We start from the raw sequence: 23111 nt of genomic DNA on the forward strand, positions 1-23111 counted from the left end.
TGTCTAATTTATTTACTACTTAATGTTATGGGATGAATCATGGGTAACAATTTCTGTAAATCAGAATGGCCTACACATTTCCATATTGTTGAATATGTGCCAAGTCAGATTTCAGGGCCTCCAAATGAAATAAATAAACGAACATAACCGTATATAAATTCCAAAATAATGCAGAGAAAAGAGTCTGCCGCTGGTTTCAGTCCTGGAAGAGGGTGAAGATGAGATTCTTGTTTTCCTCTTTTATCTTTTCCCATTTACCCCCACGTACGATATATAGTGGGGCCCAAAGGGCATCTTCTTCAAACTCTGCTCCCGCAAACAAACACATCTTGCCCAAAGGCAGTTCATCCCACTGCCTTTTTAAGATGCAATCTTCCCACCACCAGAATGGAATGTTCATTGATCAACACAATTTACAATAAATACATATATTAAATAATTCTTATTAATTAAAAAAATCAACCAACCATTGTACTCTTCATGCATGCATAACTAAACACAGTACATGGGTTACATTTAATGTGAGGGCGGGGGAAAAAAACTCCCACAGAAGGTATGTTGTTTATTTTAAAATTACTAACTGTAGCTAGAAGACCATCCATTTACAATCTGGGCCAAGCAGTACATCATTCATCAGAGAATGAAACTGATTGAAAATTTGTCTTCACGTCTTCATGTTCCTGACCCATCCCCACGGGCAGGCCAAAGGGAGACGTCCCCACCCACCAGGTTGTTTGCTTGTTGCAGGCCTCTGGCTTCACGTCAACTTCGATTGGTCAGCGCTAGTTAAGCATTTTTTTGTTACTCGGTTCACAATGTTACTTTAACACGTTAGCTAGCTCTTAAACAAAAACAAACAAAAAAAGTGTACTATTAACATGACGTTTTCCTTCTTCAGTGCAAGCAGCACTATGCACATTTTATGTAAAATAAAAGGGAAAAACTATTTGGTGTACAGATAAATGTCTTTTTTTTTAATGCCACATTCATTTTTACTTTAGATAGGTTGTGGTGATAACGTCCTATTTTAAACATGTTCCTGCACTAAGTGGCTGAAACATTGCGTGGAAGGATTTCATTAGTTATCTATGCTTTTATTTTGACAGCACGGCGTATGACAAACTTCCACACAATATACGTCACATCCGTTCGTCCACTAGGTTGAGCAACGTTGGTATTAAACCATAGTGTTTTGTTATTTTGCAATTAAGTGATACATTTTGTTTCTATAAGTGCAACGACGTCGTTCATCATGCTTAAAACGTTGGCTTGTGGAGTTGCGACATTTGCTGGATTTTACGTCGGCTTCAGAAAAGTACTCAGGTGGTCTTTCACGCACTGGAGCGACGCAGATGTATTGATAGTCAGCGAAAGGTCAGTCACTATTTGTGTCACTTTAACGCAATTAACAAGCTCACGCGCCGCTTAATTCAACACTTTAAAGTGGTCGTAAAGTCGATTTTATACGTGCACTCTGTTCATGTTGGGCTGAGTTCACTCGAGGCAAACTCACTGGCAGTCACTGCATATTAGTAGTATGTTTGTTGCTGGTCCAGGTCACCTTCGCGGGTTGGGTGGGGACAGTCATTGTTTATTTTTATTTTTCTACAATAACAGCTCTCAAACTGCACACAATAAGTAGTTACCTAGTGACACTTGTTACAAAAAAGACCAGCAAATACATAAGTAAACATAAGTAAAAATTATTTAATTTCTGTCTAGTATGTACAATACTGTTGTGATAATTTGGTAAAACGAGAACAAAACCACACAAAATTAATAGATTATTCTTTTGTTAATTGACATCGATTCAGGGGTGTTTAACTCCAATAGCTGAGGGTACCTAATCCTTCATGTTTTAGATGTTTCCCTTCCTCCAGCACATCTAATTTTAAATGATCCGCTCATCAGCAACTTTCTTAGAAACTCCGCAGAAGCCTGATAATCCTGATCATTTGAATCAGTTGTGTAAGAGGATGGGCAACATCTAAAACATGCAGGATAAGGGATCCTCGTGTGTGTGTCTGTGTGTGTGTGTGTGTCTGTATATATGTATATGTATATATGTGTATATATATATATATATATATATATATATATATATATATATATATATATATATATATATATATATATATATATATATATATATATTACCATATATGTTGGCTCGTATGCATTCAAAACAATGTGATGCCATAACTTTGCTGACGTTAGGAACACAAATACTAAATTGGTTAATGATTCAAACTCGAAAAAAAAAAAATCTTAAAAAACATCCTGTGGCCTGTGTTTTTTTTCTCTCCATCTTGTAAGATCTCACCTGCAATTGATCTGGCCTCTCTTAATACGGGCAGCTGCCAGCACGATGATTAGCATGTCCTTCTCAGTTCAGAGGTCAAGGGTTCGATTCCAGCCTCCCTGTGTGGAGTTTACCTGTTTTCCCTGCACCTGCATGGGTTTTCTCTGGGTACCATAAATTGAATCTATGATTGCCCTTCCAACTATCACCACTAAATGGGTAGTAGTAATGCACAATGAAGTCCAACCACTAATAAAGTTGTATTAAAATGGACTTCTGTTTTTTGCTGTTGTCAGGGTCCTTGATGTTCTCCACGCTTCCTTGGCCACTGCAGCTGGAGTCATCACGGCGACATCATGCAAGCACGTCATGACAGACAGGTCATTTGAAGAGTTGATCCTTGTGACTCTACAACAAAATCAATCTTACAAATAAGTCTTCTTGCTGTTCGCAGTCACTGGGTGCTCAGTGAATTTCTGGTGTTTGGATATCCCTATTCGGCCATCGACCTGTACGCCTCGTATATCAGCTACTACCATACGCACAGGCTGAGAGGCAACAGCATGTACAACAAGCACTCTATGTTGACACTGAAGGCTTTCATCTCCCAATATTGGTTGACAGTGCTTCATCACCTGGCAGTGCTCGGTATCCTCCTCCCCGTTGGCATTGTAAGAATTTAGTGTGCTGAAATGAGTAGGGCCCGACCGACCAAATATCAGCCAAAACAATCGGCCAATTAGGCCAAATGGCCGATTATTTACCCCTTAAAATGTTATAATCGAAGAAAACCGAAATTTCTGTCGCTGTGAACGTTCCCTGAATGCACCATTTTGCTTGCGTATTATGATTAGCAAATAGCAAGTGTGTAGCGTATGTTATTCTGGTTATTCTGTTGTCCCCCGAGCGTCATTTAAGCTATTTAATGACATCCCAGTTGGAGTTAACTGTAAAACTAAACACACGACGATAAACATTACATCCACTGTATATTTAAATACATAACATGCTTCGTGTTTAAATCATCGCTAGCCTAGCGCTAATGCTAAAAGCGAAGGGAGGATCCCATTCAAATGCTAACGGGAGGTTAGCATCGCCTTCGTGAGTGTTTTTCCTTCAAAGAACAAATGAATATTCACACACATGCTGTGGGAACACATACCCACAGGTAAGATAAAACTACACAAAGGTACAAATTCTTGCTAATGTGTAAAAAAAACGAGTTATTTTAATAGAATTCCATCTAACTTTTTTCTGTACTCACTTAAAAGTGTGTACACCATAGATGCATGGTACTACACTGCCCCCAAGAGGCCAAAATGCACAGGAACAGTCAGTATTTGTTCTGTTTTTTCAGTTGCTATTATTTGAGTATATTCTATTCTTATTTCACGTTCTTATTTTCATTTTGCCATTGTCTTTTCAAGTTAAATTTAAAGTTTATATTCCAAGGATTCAAAGAATATTTTTTTTCAAAATTCAAGGATGCAAACATCCAAGGATTTTGTTGTTGTTGTCCTAACACACATTTCCACATGACATGGCACGAAATACAATCCCTGAGGTCCCAGGTTGGCTCAGTAAATCCCAAAACACAAGATAAAAATATGTAAAAGAAAAGGTTAATGCTTAGAATAAAACTGAGCAATAAAAATGCAAGAGGCTTGAATTTCACATATTAACATATTTCACATAATCATGATTTCAATCTCAATCAAATAATTGTGATTGCTATTTTTCCAACCCAATTATGTACTCCAACCATATACAGTACAGCAGTTGTAAACAAGTAAAAACGGTTTTATTATTGACACATAAATCTATACAATAACCATGTATACTTCATGAAATGTTGACAAGGTCTTACTATGGACTTGTCATTCAAAGCAGAGTAAATCTTTTTTTTTTTTTTTCAGGAAAGCTCAGTATTGTTCATTCGATTTGACATCATCATTGCTCTCCTTTTTTTTTTAAAAAAAACAAACAAATCAATTAAACAAAATTTAATAAATGTTTTTTTTTTAATATATATACATATATATATATATATATACATATATATATATATATATACATATATATATATATATATATATATATATATATTATTTTTTTTTTGTATGTGGGTGAGTATGTGTATGTGCGTGTTTGTGTGTGTGTGTGTGCGTGCGTGCGAGCGTGTGTGTATTCATCAGTTCACCTAAAGCCCATTAAAAAAAATCCCATACTAATAATATAATATAATAATAAATTGCCAGATGCAGAAACATCAATGTAAGTTATCACGATGTAGTGGCTCTCGCTAACAGACAGAATTAAGTAACCGGAATTAGGTTAAAAAATTCTATATACGTAGACCATGTTTCTATAAATTTTGATATTTGGTTTTTATTTGAGGCAGATATTTTTTCCATTAAAATGTGATTTATGAGGAGGTTAGACCATTGGTCGATATTCAGAGTTTGTTTATTTTTCCAGTTAACAAGAATTGTTTTTTTAGCGATAGTAAGGGCTACAAGTGTAGATTGAAATTGTTTATGTGGTAAGTCAGTTGTTGTTAGGTCACCTAGCAAACACAAGTTTGGAGATAAAGGTATCCTACAGTCCAAAATAGCGGAAAGTTTTTCTAAGACTTTAGTCCAGAAATACATAACCGGAGTACATAACCATAAAGCATGAACATAAGTGTCTGTAGTGTTTTGTAAGCATTAGAGACAAATGTCGGAGTCTGAGAGTCCCATTTTCTTCATCATATATTGAGTAATGTATGTTCTGTGAATAATTTTATATTGGATAAGTTGTAAATTTGTGTGTTTTGTCATTTTAAATGCGTTTTCACAAACTTGAATCCAAAAGTCAGGTTCCGGTGCTATAGACAGTCTGTCTCCCATTTCGAGATGGGTAAAGACATTTTATCAGTATATGAAAGTAACTTATATATTTTTGAAAGTTTTTTTGTTGTTGTCGGAGAAAGCTTGTTAATATCTTTAGCTAAAACAGGCGGTTGGAGCGTACCGCGAAGTGTTGGAATTTTTTTCTTTATCATATTTTTAACTTGTAGATAATGTAAAAAAATTCTGTTTTTTTATATTGTATTTTTGGAGCAAGGATGTATATGATATAAACATATTATCTGAGAAGAGATGGTGGAGATGTGTAATTCCTTTCTGCTCCCACACAGCTAAATGAAACGGTTGGTTGTTAAGTTGAAAGTCGGGGTTATGCCATAGGGGAGAAAGTCCACAGGGCTCCACTTGGGCTTTTGTCAATTCTAGTGCCTTCCACCAGGCAGTCACGGTGGCGGAAATCATTGGGTTTTTAAAACAATTATGGCGCTTAATCGATGTTGTAATAAAGAGTAAATCTCGAAGTCTGAGGTTATTACAATCCTTCTGTTCTAGTTCCAACCAACAGTTAGTGTCTCTGTTGGGTTGTGCCCATAGAACGATATATTGTAGCTGGTTAGCTATATAGTAGTACATAAAATTTGGTGCATTTGGAGCATTTGGTGCATTTGGAGCAGAGTAAATCTTAATAGCGAACGTTAAGAATGGGGCAAGAGGAATAATTTTATGTGTTATATATTTTCTTTTAAATAATCGGCCGATTAATTGGTAATCTGTATTTTTTTTTCTGCCAAAAATCGGTATTGGCATTGGCCTAAAAAAATGCATATCGGTCGGGCCCTAGAAATGAGTTTGGAAAACTTGAGAAAACTTTATTCATCCTCACTCATACGCACGCGTCAGTTCTACAGGAGAGGACTGGGTGACTTTTTCATCGGCTGTTTGTTCATCACAGAACTCAGCGTCGCTTTTACTGCCATTTCAAAGATCATCGTCCAGGTACGTGACTCGCCAACATCATCGGGGCCGGACTAAAACGACTAAATGTGATACTTTGTTCACGCAACCTGTGCCTTCCCGTATCCAGCTGGGCCTGGAGAACTCCAGGCTGCACAAAATCAACAGCATCTCCGTTCTCATCACATTCATCATGTGTCGGATCCTGATCTTCCCCTACATGTACTGGAAGTACGGCTACGATTTTGGCATTCCGCTGCACAAAGTGCCCTCTCACCTGCCTTGGCACTGTAACGTCGGCAACCTGGCTATTCTTATGCCTCAGCTCTACTGGTTTTACCTCCAGCTGAAGAAGATTCAGCGAGTGTTCAGACATAAGAGAGACTAACTCAAAACAGTCCACCTGGTTTCATACAAGTACATGCTTAAAAATATTTTGGGATCGAGTGGGGCTTTCGGGTGAAATTGAGCATTCAGTAGTCTGAAGTAGTTCACATGTAAATAGGTTCATTTCATTTTATGAACCACTTATCCTCATCCTCAAATGAGTCCCTATAAAGTCAAACTAAATGTCTTGTAAATTTGAATCATAAAAAAAAGTTGTTAACTGTCTTGCTATGTTTGAATGATTAAAATTTTTTTTGCCACATATATAAAATAAGGTCATGCGCTGTGGGCACGTCTGCTGAATGTGCATAAACCACGCCAGCCAACTGTCAATCAAATATCACATTCTTATATACGTGCGTGTTTGAACCAGGGTTATTATAGTTTTGGAATTTTCATTTTAGTTAGTTTTTATTTCATTTTCAGTTTTTGTTTTTGAAATTTAGTTACTTTTAGTTTTCATTGTGGTTCTGTTAGTTTTTTTATGCTTCGTTTTAGTTAGTTTTAGTATTTTCGTTTTTTTAATTAGTTTATTATTTTTTAAATGTGTTTTACTTATGCGCAGAGGTGGCAAATCCAGGTCCAGAAAGTAAAACCCTGCCACAGTTTGGCTTTAGCCATTGATGCTAGCTAGCTAGCTCCCTAGCAGGTAAACGAGCACCATGGGAGCTAGCCAGGGAGTGTGAAAGCCAAACTGTGACAGGGTTTTTACTTTCTAGACCTGGATTTGCCACCTCTGCGTGCAATATTTGATAAACACCAGGGTAAAATGGGAAAAGTAACTAATTTCGTATATCTGAATGTGCTTTTCAATTGGCTGCTGCTAGATGACGTGACTTCTGTGAGACAAAGACTTTTTGCCATAATAAGAGTTTGTTAGTTTTGTAACCATAAAATAAAGTTTGTTAGTTTTGTTTTTTTTAAAAGCATTTTTATTCTTTATTTTGTTTCGTTAACGAAATTGTTATTTGAATTTTAGTTTTGTTAGTTTTCGTTAACTAAAATAACCTTGGTTTGAACCGTGAAAATATTTCCACTAAAATCTCACCAGGTCGTCAAAGACCAAAAGAATTCAATGCATTTCAGTTAACGCACATTTTCAGCATAAATCTTCAAACATGTCTAATGGGTTTAGAAGCAAATCTTTAAATGCTTTTTCATTAGATAGCTGAAAGTGCAATTAACCTGTATATCAACCTGTTGTCAATAATACAACAGAATTGTGGCTTCCTTTGAGTATTATCAGATTTGTGTCCAAGTGAACAGGCCTGCATTTCACATGACGTGAAGTCGTGAGTCACGTGACACAAGAGCGTCAATTATTTCAAGATTCATCGTTTTTGTGACATTTTTGTTAGGTGGTGATATGTCCGGAGATTTTGCTAATGTACAATGTGTGCCTTGGGTCATTGACTGCATTAAAATGACTGACAATAAAAATGCATGCAAATTGTGATGGGGTTCTTGTCATGTGTGAATTTTGTACTTTAAAAAAAAAAAAAGCTCATGCATCGCAATAAAACACAAAAACTCAATATTAATGATTTGCATTTAATTCACCAAAAATCCTTGCGCCTTCGTTTCCCACAAGAAAATGTGTCATTAGTAGAACCATGGCAATGTCATCATGCAGGAGATAAAGCCAGTTGAGCTATCTTCTGCTGTAGAACAGACTTCATCTCCTTGTTGTCCAGGTTGTCAGTGATGGTGTAGAAAAAGTGCTTGGTGTTTTCGCTCTCCAATGGGCTGCTGCTCTCAGGGAAAGTGCCCGTGATGGCCTGGTAATGACTGAGGATCTCCAGGCTGGACAGGAAGAGCGTTTCACTCTGGCCTCCTGGCATCATCACCTTAACAACAAAATGAAAGCCATCAATTTAAATGGTGAGTGGAATAATCCATCAGCGAGGGAAACAAAGAAATCACTGCAGTAAAGAACAGAGAACCCCTGCGTACTTATAGTTCGGCATTCACAAATTCGCTGATTAGTGGGTTTTATTTTGGGAAGCTATCTGTTAATTGCTCACCTATTTGTTGTTTTTATGATGAGGCTAAAACCAAGGCTAATATAAAAATATTGTTTAATAATTTGGTGCAAAGCAATGATGTCAAATTGAGAAGAGGACTATATAATAGGAAAAAAGTGCTTTGCCACCATCTTGTGGCATCTAAAGGTAATTATTATTTTTTTGTATTTACTAAAATAAAATGAATTTTCAACAAAATTCTAACGTATTGGTTTGTACCTGGCTGTAGAAAAGAAGATGTTATTTTCTGATCTAGACTATTTCATTACATCAGCGACATTCTTACCTGGATGTGTTGAACATGACAGAAGATCTGACCGAGAACGAAAAGGATCTCCTGACTTGGAACTTGCTCGGCATTCTCCGCACCTTCTCTGAAATCCTTCAAACAATCCTGGGACGTTTTCACTTGGGCGCAGGATACATCTGAGACTTTCGTTGGCGCGTCACGTGCTTGAGGCGAGAGAGCGGCAGATGGGGGTAGAGCTAATTTGGCTCTCAGCGAGTTCATCACCTCCCTCACCGTGTGGGCATATAACCTGGCGACGTGAGCCCAGCTGTCTCCTGTCAGCCAATGAGAACAGCTGGATCCACAGAGCAGCTGCAGGACTCGGAGCATGAGGACCGAGAGGCAGAGTTCATAGGAAAATGTCCTCAAATCCAGGAGGGGCAAGAATTCCACATACTCCAGCGAGAACGGCACATGCAGGCGACGGGAGGTGATCAGCTCCTTCAGTGCTCCAAGCAATCTGCCCCATTGGGGGACGGAACACCATGGCATGGTCTGGGCTAGCGCCACCAGCAGGCCTTTACTGAACATGCTGATGTGTTCTGACTGGCGCTGGTCCAGAGCCAGACAAGACAACATGGTGGACTGGAGGGCGTCTGACAATGCGCAGCACTCCATCCACGCCAAAAGGCCCGTGCCGTGTCCGTACTGGGGCAGGTTCAGACCCGACCACTCCTAAAGATGATGGAAAGATCATTGAGTTGTTATAATCCCTGACATATCATCACTTCCGACAGAACTCCCACCTGCTCAGGAAGATCACACACTGCCAAGAGAGACGAGGGCACTTCATTTTTGAAGTGTTCACCCCACACGGGTTTCAGGTGGAAGTACACCGTCCAGTCCAGGCCCTTCATCTTATCGTAGAGCCAGAAGAGCGCTCTGGACCAGCGACTTGGGGCAGCTTGCACCTGGGTGCCGACCACCTGTGCCAGTGTGATCAGCACTGAGGTCAGAAGCTCTTTGCTCTCTATGGACCAACGGTGATCCCAACACCTTGCATCAGACAAACAGTCAGCAAGAAAACAAGGGTCAACTAGACGTGATTTCAGAGTCACTTAATGGCGACGGTCCATGTCGGTAAGCAACTTAGAAACTTTTTTTTTTTTACCAGGGGTGTCAAAATTTGTGCGTTAATTTGGCGTTAGTATTCCAGTCGCAACGTCAAAATGTAGCAGTAATAAATTTAATAACAATGCATATATTTGCGGAGACTGGGGTCAACTTGTATTTTACAATTTTAAAAATGTGCAGAATTTCACAAGTGACTTCATGTTAAAGATTAGATAGCTCTTAATATGAAAAGAAAAATTCACTCAGCTGTCACCAACGTCTTACAAATGCAATTATGCCATCTAGTGGCAGAAATATAACCAACACAAATCAATATCACACTCGTTTTTTACAGTACAGTACATCTTTTTAATGTTAACTCGATTTTATGAATTATTATGAAATTACTGTATCAATGACTAAAAGATGCAGTCATATTTCTATTAGTTTAAATTTTTTCCCCCACTTTTCTGTTAACAAGAGTATGATTTTTTTTTGTTTTATTGTACATTTAAAACAGATATAAAATTTGCAATTAATTGTGAGTTAACTATTGAAGTCATGCGATTTATTACGATTAAAAATTGTACTCGCCTGACACCCCTAATTTTTACATATACACATATTGCTGGAGTCGGGGCTGAAACCTCATAAAGTCACAATTTGATAAATGTAATATTTTTTCAAAAATCTACACTTTTGGTCATTCCACGTGTGTGTGTGTGTGTAATTTTTACAAATTATTGACCAACTAAAAGTGCTGAAAATGGCTTGTTCCCTTTGATGATGAAATGTATTTTGACGGTACAAGGTTTAGGCCGACGCCAGCGACATATACCTTTCATGCGACAAAGGACACTTGCATATTGCCACATTTGTAAAACATTGCAATGACTTGGGTTTTATAAAAAAAAAAAATATCCAGAAAACACTCAAACTGAACCAAATACTGAATATATTATATCAATTCATTATTATATTATTTTAATTAATATATTAAAAAAATAACTATGCCATTACTTTTCAACAAGGTAAAAATGTAATGTATTTAACGTATTATTTTAGTAGTTGAATTCAAAAAGTGAAACTTAGATTAACTACAGAGAGAGTGAAATACACGATTTTTCCGTTACAGTATGTTGCATGTGCCCCCACTAGACTAGACATAGCATTCTGATAAATATTGTGTTTGTGGAATATGGATTAAGCAGCAAAATCCATCATTTTTTATCAATCTTAGGCAGCAGCTACTTTGCAACTTGCCATCAACTGACAATGACATCAGAGGTGCTCAGGGCTCAGGTAACCCAATCACAGGGCAGCTTAAAAAATGTGGCGAGCCGTGATTGGTCATTACCTGAATCCTGAGCAACTGTAATGTCATTTTCAGTCATTAGCAAGTGGTAAAATGGCCGCCTCCTGAGATGGATAAAAATGTATGGATTTTACTGCTTTATTCATGTTCCACAAACACAATACTAATGAGAATACCGTGGCTGAAGACTAGTGGAAATGAAAATATTATTGTCAAGAAAATTCCTGGGTTGACTTCCCTTTAAAAACAAAACATTTTGTTGATTACCGGTATAGCTTACAGCTAACAAAAACCCACAATTTACAGTCTAAAGACATTAGACCATTACATCAGAACCAATTGACTTTAATTAGTTTGCATTTCAGTTTCAACCATCATCTGCATATTTTTACAATTCTATTATATTTACTTCTCTAAGTACAGTATTGTATTTTAAGATGCCTGCTGTATTTATCTTTTTATTTGTTTTTTTCTTGGTTGTTAATTTCCCATTTTTTAACGTACTGTCACCACCTCTAGTGCTACACAACTGATATCGTTTCCTGACGGTTTTAATTTAATATTTTCACTTAATGTTGCCCACTTGTGTGTCTATTATTTGACCTTGTTTTTATTAAAAAAAATTCTGTTAGATTTTGAAGTGAAGTAGGGGTCCATAACACAACATTAAAATTGCAAAAATGAAAGATCTGAAGACCCCTAGTATAGCACGTAATAATAATAATAATAATACAGTCACTAGTCATGTGACCAACCTGAGGGCCTGGTCGTGCAGCTGAGCCAAGACGAAGAGCAAAGGAAATGGTGAGCAATCCAGCACCCAGTGGGCTGAGGAGGCGGCGGCCACTTCCTGAGCATCCACACACAAGGCAGCATGGAGCAGTTGCAGGCTTAAAGTGAGATCAACGGAGTTGTTGCCTGAAGGGAATATAAAGCACATGCTGAATTGGACATCTAGCATGGGAAAAAAATGGGAAAATAGAAAACAAATTAAATGAATTCATAGTCAAGCTAGAAATTAGTGAAATTACTTTTTGTTTTTTACAGGATATCAATTGATTAGCATAACAAAAAAAGACTCAGGAAGATATACGTGATAGATACACTGACGTGCGAGGGCGAGGTTAGGCAGGACGAAAGTGTTGACAAGCTCCTGAGGTGACAGAAGCGTCTCTTTTTCTTCTCCACCTGTCGCCACTGGCAGCATCAACAGAGCCACAAACTTGAGAAACTGTTCCTTTTCATTGTCTGACAGTGACCTGCTGCTTACGACTTTCTGTAGACACCTGCAGATTAGCCGTGTTGGATTTCTTCTGCCATCGCGTTCCTCTTTGCTTTCCGTCCAACCTGCGAGTCCGGACAACTGCTTCAGGATCTTACTCATGAGAGAAAACGCCCCTTTATTGACGAGGGCAGAATGGCAGCAGGATCTCAAAGTGGCCTCGGGGTTCTGGAAGGCAACTCTGGCGACTAAAGACACCGCCGTGCTGAGGTTGCCCTCCGCCGTTGGAGCAACGCCTCCTCCCTGGATGATGCAATTGAAAGCCATGTTGAGCTCCTGCTCAAAGCTGGCGACCAGAGCGGAGCTGCCCGAGCATCCGAAGAAGCCCTTGCTGGATGATTGGAGAACGGCAGCCAAAGCTTTATTCTTGTCTTCCAAGGAGAGCGCGGTGAAGACGGCCGTGACAACTTTGAGCAGCCTCCTGCCCCGGCTCACACCAAATTTCTCGCTGCGGAGCTGACTTGTGAGGGTGGAGGCAAGTTGGATCAGCGCGTCACACCGCTGGAAGGCCGCTTGGTTCTTTTCCAGGCACTCCAGCCACTGCTCATCACGGGCCACCCAGCTCTTCTCGCCGGCAAACAACTCGGTGACGTCGTGAAAGTCCTCCAGCCGGTGACTGATGATTGTCACGGCAACCCTCATACTAACCTCACATGAACTCTCTACAATAGGGAAAGCCATTTCCGCCAGTAAACGTCTGAGTTTATTCTTCTCAGCTTCTTCTTCTCCTGTCATGGTGACGTGTTTGAGAGCCGCCAGCATTCTGAGGACACTTTGCTGTAGTTTAAAAGTGGCGTAGCTGACAGGGGAGCTCTTACACGCTTTCAGCAAGTCACGGTTTTGCCACAAAAGGGTGAGATCTGACACACTCTTTAAGGCTTCACGTAGGCTCAGTCTGCTGGGCTGAAACTGGGATGGGGTGGAAGAGGCTCTGAGGTCTTGCTGAGACTCCTGTATAAGCTCTGAACTCAGCTTGTCACCGTTCTTCTCTCTGATGCTCATGGCTTTGGATAGAAACTCCACTTTGTCTTTGATTGGAAGGACGACTGAATGATCCGTGAGGAAAGTTGTGTAAAGCGCATCAAGACAATTTGAGAGAGCATGGAAGCAGTCTTCCGGTTTAGATATGACATCGTTCACATGCGTGAGCGTGTGAAGGAGAATGTCTAGGACGTCAGTGTTGTTCGATAACACTGATGAGTCCAGTTTCAGCCTCTTGGCAGCATGATGAGTCAACCTAGCAGGCTGAGAAGTAAGACGAGCAACCTGGTTGGCAAACGACATTTCAATGCTATCCTGTCCCTCTGCAAACTGCTGATCTCTGCCTTTCCACACTTGCCACCACAACTCGAGAAAAAAGTGGACATCATCTTCACCCACGGGGTTGCTCTTCAAATGCTCCGACCACCGTTCCAGCTCAGAACACATTTGACGCAGAGGAAGACAAAGTAGAAAATGAGCAAATGTGTCTACAGCTGACAATGATTTGAGCAACTCTATCAGGAGAGTGTAGTTGACCTCTGGGAGGGGGTTCTGCAGAGGGAAGAAGGGGCTCTTCCTCCATGCCTCTTCCACATCCTCTTCATGCTCCTTGCTCAACAACTTCAACCACACGACACAAACTAACTGTTTCCTCCAGGAGGTAGCCTTGCTTTTGAGATGACCGCCAACATCCTTCTCGCCACAGATTTCCCTCACCGCAGCCAGGACTGGATTGCACACCTTAGGCCAGTCACATTTCTGGAGGGAGCTCAGGGACGAGGGCAGACACAACTTTTCAGCCAAGAGGAAAGATCCCTGAAGAATGGCCCAGTCTGAAAGAAAAATGACAGGAATTCAGCCATTGGTGCTACAAAGGCTACTTAAATTCTTACACAAACTGTTCATTTTAAATGAATTGTGAATAAACAGTATTTTAAAAAGTGGATTTGCGTTTCTCAGTTATACAGAATATTTAAAGACAGTTACATCCATGTGCTAGAAAATTATTTGCTTTTGCAGTGCGAGATTGATTTGCAGGCAACATAAAAAACAAAACAGATTTAATGTGTTCTCCCTGCAATACTCTCACTTAAGTGAGACATCAGTCATTCCTTCTCTTTGCAAAAACATAAATGTTAATAATTTCCACGTTTAAGTACAAAGTGTACCATGCGTCATATTGTACGTAAGTGTGGACAGCAGATAGTACGAGCACTGAATTAAGAGGCAAACTAGAGAAATTGCCAAAAAGTATTCTATATAATTGACGGTAAGTGTCTTTAGTTTTGTGCTTAAGTGCATTTACTCATGTTTTTTTAAACACAATTTGTCTGAATAGATTAAATACGTCAAAGTAGATCTTCGTAACAATTTTACCTTTATCCATGATCATGTAGGTTGTTGAAAGTGGCATCAGTCAGTATTATAATTTGAAGCCAAAATGTGTCAAAACACAATTGTAATTAAGTAATTAAGTTAATTCCGTATCACACAAACAGGATCTTTACTGTCATCTTCATGACACAAAACACTCAAATCGTAAATAATGTCAACATTTCAAGTATGCGGGAAAAGAAACTTCCGCTGTCTCTACTAGTCAACAAGGCCAGACAAGGAGCGATTTCAAGTGCGAGCACTTGCCTACAGCGCTACTCTACGGCTTCTTTGAGTACTACAACGAGGACAACCTACCCGGAAGTACTGCCGCCAATCGTCTCTCTTTTTTTTTAAACAAGCAAAGGCACTACTGTAGTATTGGAATGTTTTTATTCGAAGTGTACCGGCGTACCATCTTGTTTATCACCCCTTTCAAATGCTACACACACCAAACTCATTGTCTATGAAAATCGCTGCACTGCAGTTTTCGCCCCCCCCCCCCCCCCTTAAAAATGAAAGTGAAAATACTACAGCACATGACGCTTGTAAAGCAAGTCGGGGACGTTTTACCCTTAGAATCATGTGTTTGCTAAAGCTATTAACTTTATTCTTATTTCTATGTGTGGGTAAGTGAGTCAACGTTTAAAGTTTTTACTCAAGAAATACATTTTCGTGCTAATTCGTGAGTCTGCAAGACTGCATAGACTGTCATTCCATGCCGTGTTTGTCTTTTTCTCAGTGTCTAACTCCACTAGACGGCCGTTTGAGCATTTATTTATTTTCCTTGGTCTCCATCTGAAGTACGCTCACAAGTAGGACTTTGTCATACTAAAATGACAACTTCATGTTCCTAGCGAGGCAAAAACTGGGCAATAATTGACACCTGTGGGCTATTTTGTCTAGCTGATGTAAAATCCGACTAGTAGTATCTATTACTAATATCTAGCACTTCACTGGTAATACTAGTAGCATGCATATATCATCTAGTATACTGTTTTGTGGCTGGAGTGGCCCTACCAGTGGGTTAAAGGTTATCCAAGTAGTGAGCAGAAACGTCATAAAATAGTGACTGGTAGTAGTGGAAAAACGTTTGGTAAGACGCAGTACTAGTGTGTTGACCAGCTTGACTTAAGTGAGTACTAGTACTAGTATGCCGCCGCTCTGTGAAAACAAACCAAACTGTTTTCTTTAAAATGATCAAACCAAACTGTTTTCTTTAAAATGATAGGCGGCACCAACTGATGTTTTTGTTTTTTTGGGCAGGTGTCCAGGATGCAAATCCTCTGACATGGCTGCCCTGTACGTTCAGTGACTATATTATGGTCGTCAACAATGATGGTGCGCGTGACGTTCAGCTCCTGCAAAGATCCAGCATTTTGCAGTTTGGTCAGCCGGGAGACAGTCCTGTTAACCCTCACGCCGTCACTTTCCTTGTTATTGGTGAGGGCTTTATTATTTATATGTCAGCAATACACCTTGAAAAGCACGTCTTGACTCTGTTCTCTCTCTAGAGTCCAAACTGGACCTTCGGCACTATGTGGAGGACATGGAATCGGATCGTGTGGCTTGTGACATTCATAGATCCAACATGGAGGGCGTCCAGGTGAAATGGCCGAGCCAGAAGTCCCATGAGTACAACTCTTGGTTCGCCGTCACCCTGACACACACCGAAGGCTTGTTCACTGTCTCTGGAGTCCTCAGACATCCATGTGAGCCCCCTCCATCAGGACAGCAGGATGTCCGCAATTGGCCTGCTATTGTGGACAGTCAGACCCTCATTACGAAAGGTATCAGTCTACAGTTAACTGTGATGTTACTGATTATCATTCCGCACAAAATTGATGCACAAGAACTGTACGCAAAGAGCCCACATTTATCCGCCATTGCTTTTCACGGACATGAGTGCTGTAACTGTTCGCTTTCACACAGAGACGCAACATCCCACAATCAGATAATTAGATGTATAACAACTTCAGTGCCAACATTTAAAATAGACATAAAATATGCTTTCAACGCAACAGGGTGGCGGAAATCACTCTCAAGTGCTAAACCCGGAATACCGTTCTACACAGGTGGTGCTTTGCTCCTACAACAGTAGGTGGAAAATTCCCTTGTTGACCTCCTTATTTGTTTGAATGCAGTGGACAGTGATGTGGTACAACCAAAATTATAATATTTGTTCCACAAAAGTATATGAATGTATTTCCGACAGTGTACTCCCTTCGGTTTTTAGCGTTTATTTCGACTGAATTGCTTCTACTACTGTATATAATATACTGTAGATGTTGGACTTTTTCAGATTTTAGTTTCTATGTGCGACCATGTCAATGTAATGATTGGCAGCCAGAGGACTTCAGAATTGATAATGCTGGCCAATGTAATCTGAAGTATGTTAGCAATGGGACTGTTTCTTTATCCACTCAGGTTTCCAATTCATCCTCCATTGGCCAGCGAGCTGTATTTTCCATCCTCTGATTGGTTGGTCAGAGTAAAACTTGTTAGGGATTTTTCTTTTTAGGCTGATGCTGATTTTGATATTTTGCAGGGGAAAAAAATCCCATAACTGATTAATCGGCCACTTACTGGTAATTAAAACAAATATATGTGACCAACTCTAGCTAAATGGTATGCATGTCAGCAGGTACAGTTTTGCGTAATTGACAAATATAGATCAGGTGGTCGAAAAATTCAATTTGGAGATTTCACTAAAAATAACCTCCTTAAGGTCTCTGTTTTCATTTCCCAGTAGGCCAAGGGTTAAAATTGTAGTCAAAAATGTAAATAAAAATAAAATAAAAGACACTAATGTGCATCATTTGCTAACGTGTTTTTAACTGACTAACTGAGCGAGCTCGTCTCAGGAAACCTGCCTCGAAATAACCCGGAGTTCCTCACCTCTATTTTCATTTTACAAAAAATTTATATAAATGCATATAGCAACGAATAAAAGTCGTCAATACACCATAATGTCACCCTCCAGCACGAAATCAAATGGAAGACAGACACATGTACCGCCATGTTGCCCAACATCGGCGGTAGGTTTACCTGTCCCGCAATTGCCATTCATTTGCTTCTGGAACACAAACGTAACATGATCGCTAATCCAAAATTGTCAAACAGAACTGGGACAACCACGTCATTATTCAGGAAAGATGATAATTATGTTGAATTGGAGTGAGAGCTCCAAATGGTGGACAAAGGGTATCATTCTGTGCGACTCCAACACATATTGACTCTTTCATGAAAAATTTAGAATATTTTGGCGTTTATTCTACAATTTTTCATTGGATTATGATTATTTAGAATAAAAAAAAAATCCAGATTCATCTGTTGATTACAGCCAATTTTGATTAGCAAAGCACGTTTGTAGCATTTTGCACATATACATACATTTTTAATCGGCATATATGGTAAGTATAATTTATTTTATTTTATAGTTTTGTTTTTGTCAAGATTCAGATTATGAAAACTTTTTTTAATCGACATTGGGGCAATTAGTGTACAAGAGAGCAATGTTTTATTTTGTAACTGCCATACAAGTGGAAAATATATGATCTGCTATTGATTACAAGAAGATCAATATCTATCCTAACCTAAGGACTTGTCACATTTGCATTCCAGTTGCAGTGATGATGAAAACACAAACGCCAACGGTGACATCAGGGCTGGGGTTCCAAAAAAAGCTCCACTGCCAGTTTGCTGTGGACCACAAGAGACCAAACGTGAGCGTGCAGTGGCGCCAGCAGTACCACGGCGACCGGCGCATTCTCTTCAGTCATGCCAGCCACTCTGGGCAAGTTGAGGGGAGGGGAGTCGAACTGAGCAATCTCGCAGGTGGCGACCTTTCTTACACCCTCCCCTTCACTCAAGTCAAACATGCGGGGACATACGTGTGCACCGTGTCAGCGTTTCCACTGTCTTCCAGCCTTGATATAAGTCTAGAAATTCAAGGTGAGGACATTACACAGTACAGTATACATCATTTGGATTTCAGATATCTGCAAAATTATGCTTTTTATTTATCTGTTTATTTATTTCCCAGAGTCCCCCCAGGTGTCCCTCAATGTTGGCCCCACACTTACATTGCAAGAAGGCGAAGAGAAGAAGGTGATTTGTGAGGCGGAGAACTACTACCCTCTGGACGTGCACATAGTCTGGTATAAGCAGGACCCGGCGTCCTCCGGCCAGAGGGTCGGCGCTCCTCTCCCGAAGGCGCTCGACAACATCCTCCTCTCCAGTCACAAAAGCAACATGGACAATACCTACTCGCTGTCGGGTTTCTTCTACCTCCAGGCTTCGCACAGACACTCAGGGCGTCAGTTTACATGCACAGTCTCCCATCAGTCTTTGCGGATGCCCATTAAAAAAAGTTTCATTCTGACAGTTGAAGGTGAGTCAAAGAAATGGTGTCACTACACGACTGTGGCAGCAGAAGAACATCATCTTGTCTCCATTTTGTCCTTCAGAACCTACCGGATGGTTGTTCACGCTCACTGTTTGCAGCGTTTTGCTCATATTGTTGACTATCTTGTATTTTATGCTAAGATACCTCCACCAAGGTGAGTGTCGATTGTTTCGTCTGACGCATCACCACAAGTGGCTGTATGGGCTGAAAGATATTCAAATGATTCACTTTCTTTTCCCCACAGCAAGAAAACATTCACTGCAGGTAAGGTGAGATTTTGAATACAGTTCGGTGGTATCAAGTGACAATAACAGAAATGTCAGTCTATGTTTGTGTGTCTGTTTTGTGTAGAAAAAGCCATACTGATTGGACCTCGCCACAGAGAAGAACATACAGAAGCAGGCAAAGCATTTTCCCTTCATTTTACCAATATAATTTAAAAAAATGCGTTTGCATGGAGAGATTACTGCTAAAAAAGAAAAGAAAGCAGTGTTTGGCAAATCTTTTCCTCCAAGTGCTATCATCATGACTAACATAAAAATACAGAAGGCCCAAGTATTTGTCAAAAAACAAACAGAGCTTTTAGTCCTAAAAAGTGTTGTTATTTACAATTCTTGATTGTATTATTATGTGCAATTTGAAAAGTAATAGTATCATATAAACTGTACTTAAGTAATGATTCAATTGCATATAAAAGTTCAATTAAAAAATGTACCTAAATAAATGTTTTTAAAAAAAATACAGTTCTTAAAAGTTGCAATGCAAATGTGTGAATTTAAACAGGAGGGATTATTTTACATACCACTAGAGAAAGGGTGTCAAACATATGGCCCGTGGGACAGAACAGGCCCGTCCGTCAGTGGGTCTAATCTGGCCCGTGAAGACAGAAAACAAACTTCAGTTTTTCAGGAAAATTAACTGTTGTTGATTATTTTGTCCACTGGAGGTCGCACTGACAACCACTCATATCACATTCTGAAAATTTGGGTCTTACTCAGGATTTGATGCAAATATTGTGTCCTCATTTTTATTAGGAAATTCACCATTACTCTGCAACAAAATGAAAATAAATGGGAATATTTTCTGAATGTATGTGTAATTATTTGCAAACCCAAAAAAGGACAAATATTTTTCACCTGTCATTATTATTTATAGCTTATGAGGCCACGGACATACTGATCTTTCCCACTTGAGATCAAATTTGAATGAAAGTGGCCCCTGAATTAAAATGAGTATGACACCCCCTGCACTAGAGGGAGCCACCCCACCACTAGTCAAGCCAAGTTCATTAACTAAGTGGTGCAATATATATACTGTATATAGGAGTGTGTGTGTATTATTTATTTTAATTATCTCTCTCTATTCCGTTGTTTTTCTCACTGTAAACTACTGCTGCACTTCTTATTTAATTTTAATTTTATCTCTCTCTATTCTGTTGTTTTTCCTTACTGTAAACTGCAGCTGGACGGAGTCCAGGAAAAAGTTCCCCACGGGAAAATAAAAGTATATCGTATCGTAAGTGGTACCACACTGATGAAGACTTTTTTTTAGTTGGACACTTTGACCGCCAAGTTGTTGTTGTTTTTTCAATAAATACTTCTTTTGAAATGCAGTTTACCCTGAACATGTTGCTTGAGCATCAAATTGTACAATTTTGGGGTCTTTTTACATTAAGTGTTGTCATGCCCTTTTCACAGACATCTGTAAAAGGAATAACGAAGGGGTGACTTCACTTCTTCACTTTTAGAATCTGTTTAAGATGTTATAGCAGCAGATGCTAATGTGGTAAAACTGTATTTTAATGGGTGCAATTCTTACTGCCTTAGACTGTGAAATATGTCCCCTGCGTTTACACATCAGGATCTTTTGCCTTTCTTCTGTGTGAATGTTTATTGGCGTGTGCTAATATCAACGGAGCATAACAAGTTCTAGAGGAGATAATCTGTCTAACACCTTCAACTTGTTTAAATAAACACACCAAAAGTCTGCCATGTGGTTCTTTACTATCAGATAAATACACGTCATAGTCCTTTGGGTCCACTCAGTCCAGCTGGACATGTATAAAACATCTGTGTTATCGCAACATATCATAACATAACATATCCTAATTGTTGTCGTAAGGGGAGGCCATCGCCATTTCAGTGTCACTTAACGTGAGTGTCAATGACAGCAACAGAGTTCATACGGCTTAAACATAACTGCCTCATTGGCTACAGAAAAAAATAGCATGGTCACGAGACAGTAGGACATGCTTTACAGCTCGGACCACCACAGTGAAACAAATCAATTAGAGGTGTCAAAATTAATTGATCAATTGACAACTAAATGATCATCAATTTTCTTTTATGTCTGTAGTGCTTTGTAAAAGCAGGCTAATTATCTTTTGTGGTTAATCAAAATAGGATGTTGCAATAAGATAAGTACACCCTGAACTGGTTGCCAGCCAATCACAGGACACACAGAGACAAATCCATCCACATTCACAATCACACCTATGGACAATTTAGAGTGTTCGATCAACCTGCCATGCATGTCTTTGGCATGTGGGAGGAAACCGGAGTACTCAGAGAAAACCCTCGCAATATATATATATATATATATTATATTTATATATATATATATATATACAGAGAGAGAGAGATTAGAGCTGTCAAACGATTACATTTTTAAATCAGATTAATCACATCTTAGAATTTTGATTAATCACGATTAATCGCTTAACGAAAAAGGCTTGTTTATCAACATTTTTTCCCGCCAAATTTGAAGAGCACCAGGTTATGTGTTAATTCTTTTGACATTTAAAGTTTTGAGGACGTCTTCAACATTTTTTGATCCACCGCACACGCTCATCCTCCTCTTTTTCTAATCAGTTAATTACTTGCATAATTTAAAATGGGACAAAAATGCCCCCAATATTTTGACATGAACAAATATTCTAAATGTGATACGCAAACATTTATTAAATGCTTTACTTTAATGTATGTAATTATGTTTATTGCTCAAACACAACCTGTGCTACCTTAAATATAACCATCCACTGTCACGCTAAAGGATAATCAATGGTCAAATTTAATAGTGTGATTAATCTGCATTAATTCATGATTAATGCAATATTTTTTTGTGATTAATTAATCAGTTATTGCTTTAACTTTAACAGCACTAATATATATATATATCCCTGAATAAATAAATAAAAATAAATAAATAAAAAATTAGATTCAAAAAATAAATACAACAATAAATATATGAATAGAAATAAATATCAATCAATAAATAAAAACGTTCTGCTCTCACATTTATTTATTTCATACTGCAGACGCTCAGTCAGGTCGAAATGTTATTCAAATGAGGGGGCGGTCTTAAGCGTGTCTTGGGTTGGGCTCTGCCGTTGCAAGGGGTGTTTTGAATGTTGTCCCCCATTGTGGGATGGAATGCAGCTGACACCCAGCCAATCGAAGCAGCTCCCCTAATTCCACTTAAAATCAGGGCCGTGGTAGCACACATTGCAGAAGCAGAAATTGACTCACTGGGGTCCATGCACTAAGTGCGTTTATTTTGGTAAAGTGTAAGATCTCCCCTAGCAGATGATATAGTTGGCCACACATGTGACGTGGGCAATTGGAGAACAACCTTGCATCCCCGATCGTGTGTGATGTGGCATCTTTCCAAAAATATTTGATAGTGACAGCCCGACTATCAATCGATATAACATTTGCAGCTACTGTCTGTAATATCATTGTTAACCTGTTGCAATTGGGACATAAAATAATTTTTATTACCTGGGAAACGATAAACAGAATAAAACTAAGAGAAAAAAAAGTACATTCATTAACACAGTGTACACCAACTTTGAAGTAGAAAATGAGGACATCTGAATGTCCCTTTCTGCTGTG

The 23111-nt window shown here is 39.1% G+C and overlaps 3 protein-coding genes across 8 annotated transcripts; 2 read left to right on the forward strand and 1 right to left on the reverse strand.

Moving 5' to 3' along the window:
• Window positions 1-1100: 1100 nt before the first annotated feature.
• On the forward strand, window positions 1101-7948 carry LOC144051997 (ceramide synthase-like). Its single transcript, XM_077565711.1, has 5 exons — window positions 1101-1374; window positions 2599-2682; window positions 2757-2973; window positions 6052-6147; window positions 6236-7948. Exons 1-5 carry the CDS (start codon window positions 1253-1255, stop codon window positions 6491-6493), a joined length of 777 nt encoding a protein of 258 aa, XP_077421837.1. The 5' UTR covers window positions 1101-1252; the 3' UTR covers window positions 6494-7948.
• A 75-nt stretch (window positions 7949-8023) lies between these two features.
• On the reverse strand, window positions 8024-15017 carry gemin4 (gem (nuclear organelle) associated protein 4). 2 transcript variants are annotated; one of them, XM_077565703.1, is made up of 6 exons: window positions 14814-15017; window positions 12284-14269; window positions 11929-12091; window positions 9552-9801; window positions 8803-9480; window positions 8024-8339 (listed from the first exon to the last, which is right to left on the reverse strand). In XM_077565703.1, the coding sequence occupies exons 1-6, from the start codon at window positions 14848-14850 to the stop codon at window positions 8118-8120; spliced, it is 3336 nt and encodes a 1111-aa protein (XP_077421829.1). In that variant the 5' UTR covers window positions 14851-15017; the 3' UTR covers window positions 8024-8117. The 2 variants fall into 2 exon arrangements, with proteins under 2 accessions (XP_077421829.1, XP_077421828.1); XM_077565702.1 differs by having other exon boundaries at window positions 12278-14269.
• dhrs13b.2 (dehydrogenase/reductase (SDR family) member 13b.2) lies at window positions 14657-21204 on the forward strand. 5 transcript variants are annotated; one of them, XM_077565706.1, is made up of 9 exons: window positions 15119-15439; window positions 16077-16253; window positions 16325-16600; window positions 18435-18764; window positions 18856-19203; window positions 19280-19372; window positions 19463-19482; window positions 19570-19620; window positions 20680-21204. In XM_077565706.1, the coding sequence occupies exons 1-8, from the start codon at window positions 15250-15252 to the stop codon at window positions 19582-19584; spliced, it is 1449 nt and encodes a 482-aa protein (XP_077421832.1). In that variant the 5' UTR covers window positions 15119-15249; the 3' UTR covers window positions 19585-19620; window positions 20680-21204. The 5 variants fall into 5 exon arrangements, with proteins under 5 accessions (XP_077421835.1, XP_077421832.1, XP_077421831.1 ...); XM_077565709.1 differs by lacking the exon at window positions 15119-15439 and adding an exon at window positions 14657-14706 and having other exon boundaries at window positions 19570-21204; XM_077565705.1 differs by having other exon boundaries at window positions 15120-15439; window positions 19570-21204.
• The last annotated feature ends 1907 nt before the right edge of the window (window positions 21205-23111 follow it).

Source organism: Vanacampus margaritifer, chromosome 5 (assembly GCF_051991255.1).
Source record: "Vanacampus margaritifer isolate UIUO_Vmar chromosome 5, RoL_Vmar_1.0, whole genome shotgun sequence".
In the NCBI taxonomy this organism is placed as follows: domain Eukaryota; kingdom Metazoa; phylum Chordata; class Actinopteri; order Syngnathiformes; family Syngnathidae; genus Vanacampus; species Vanacampus margaritifer.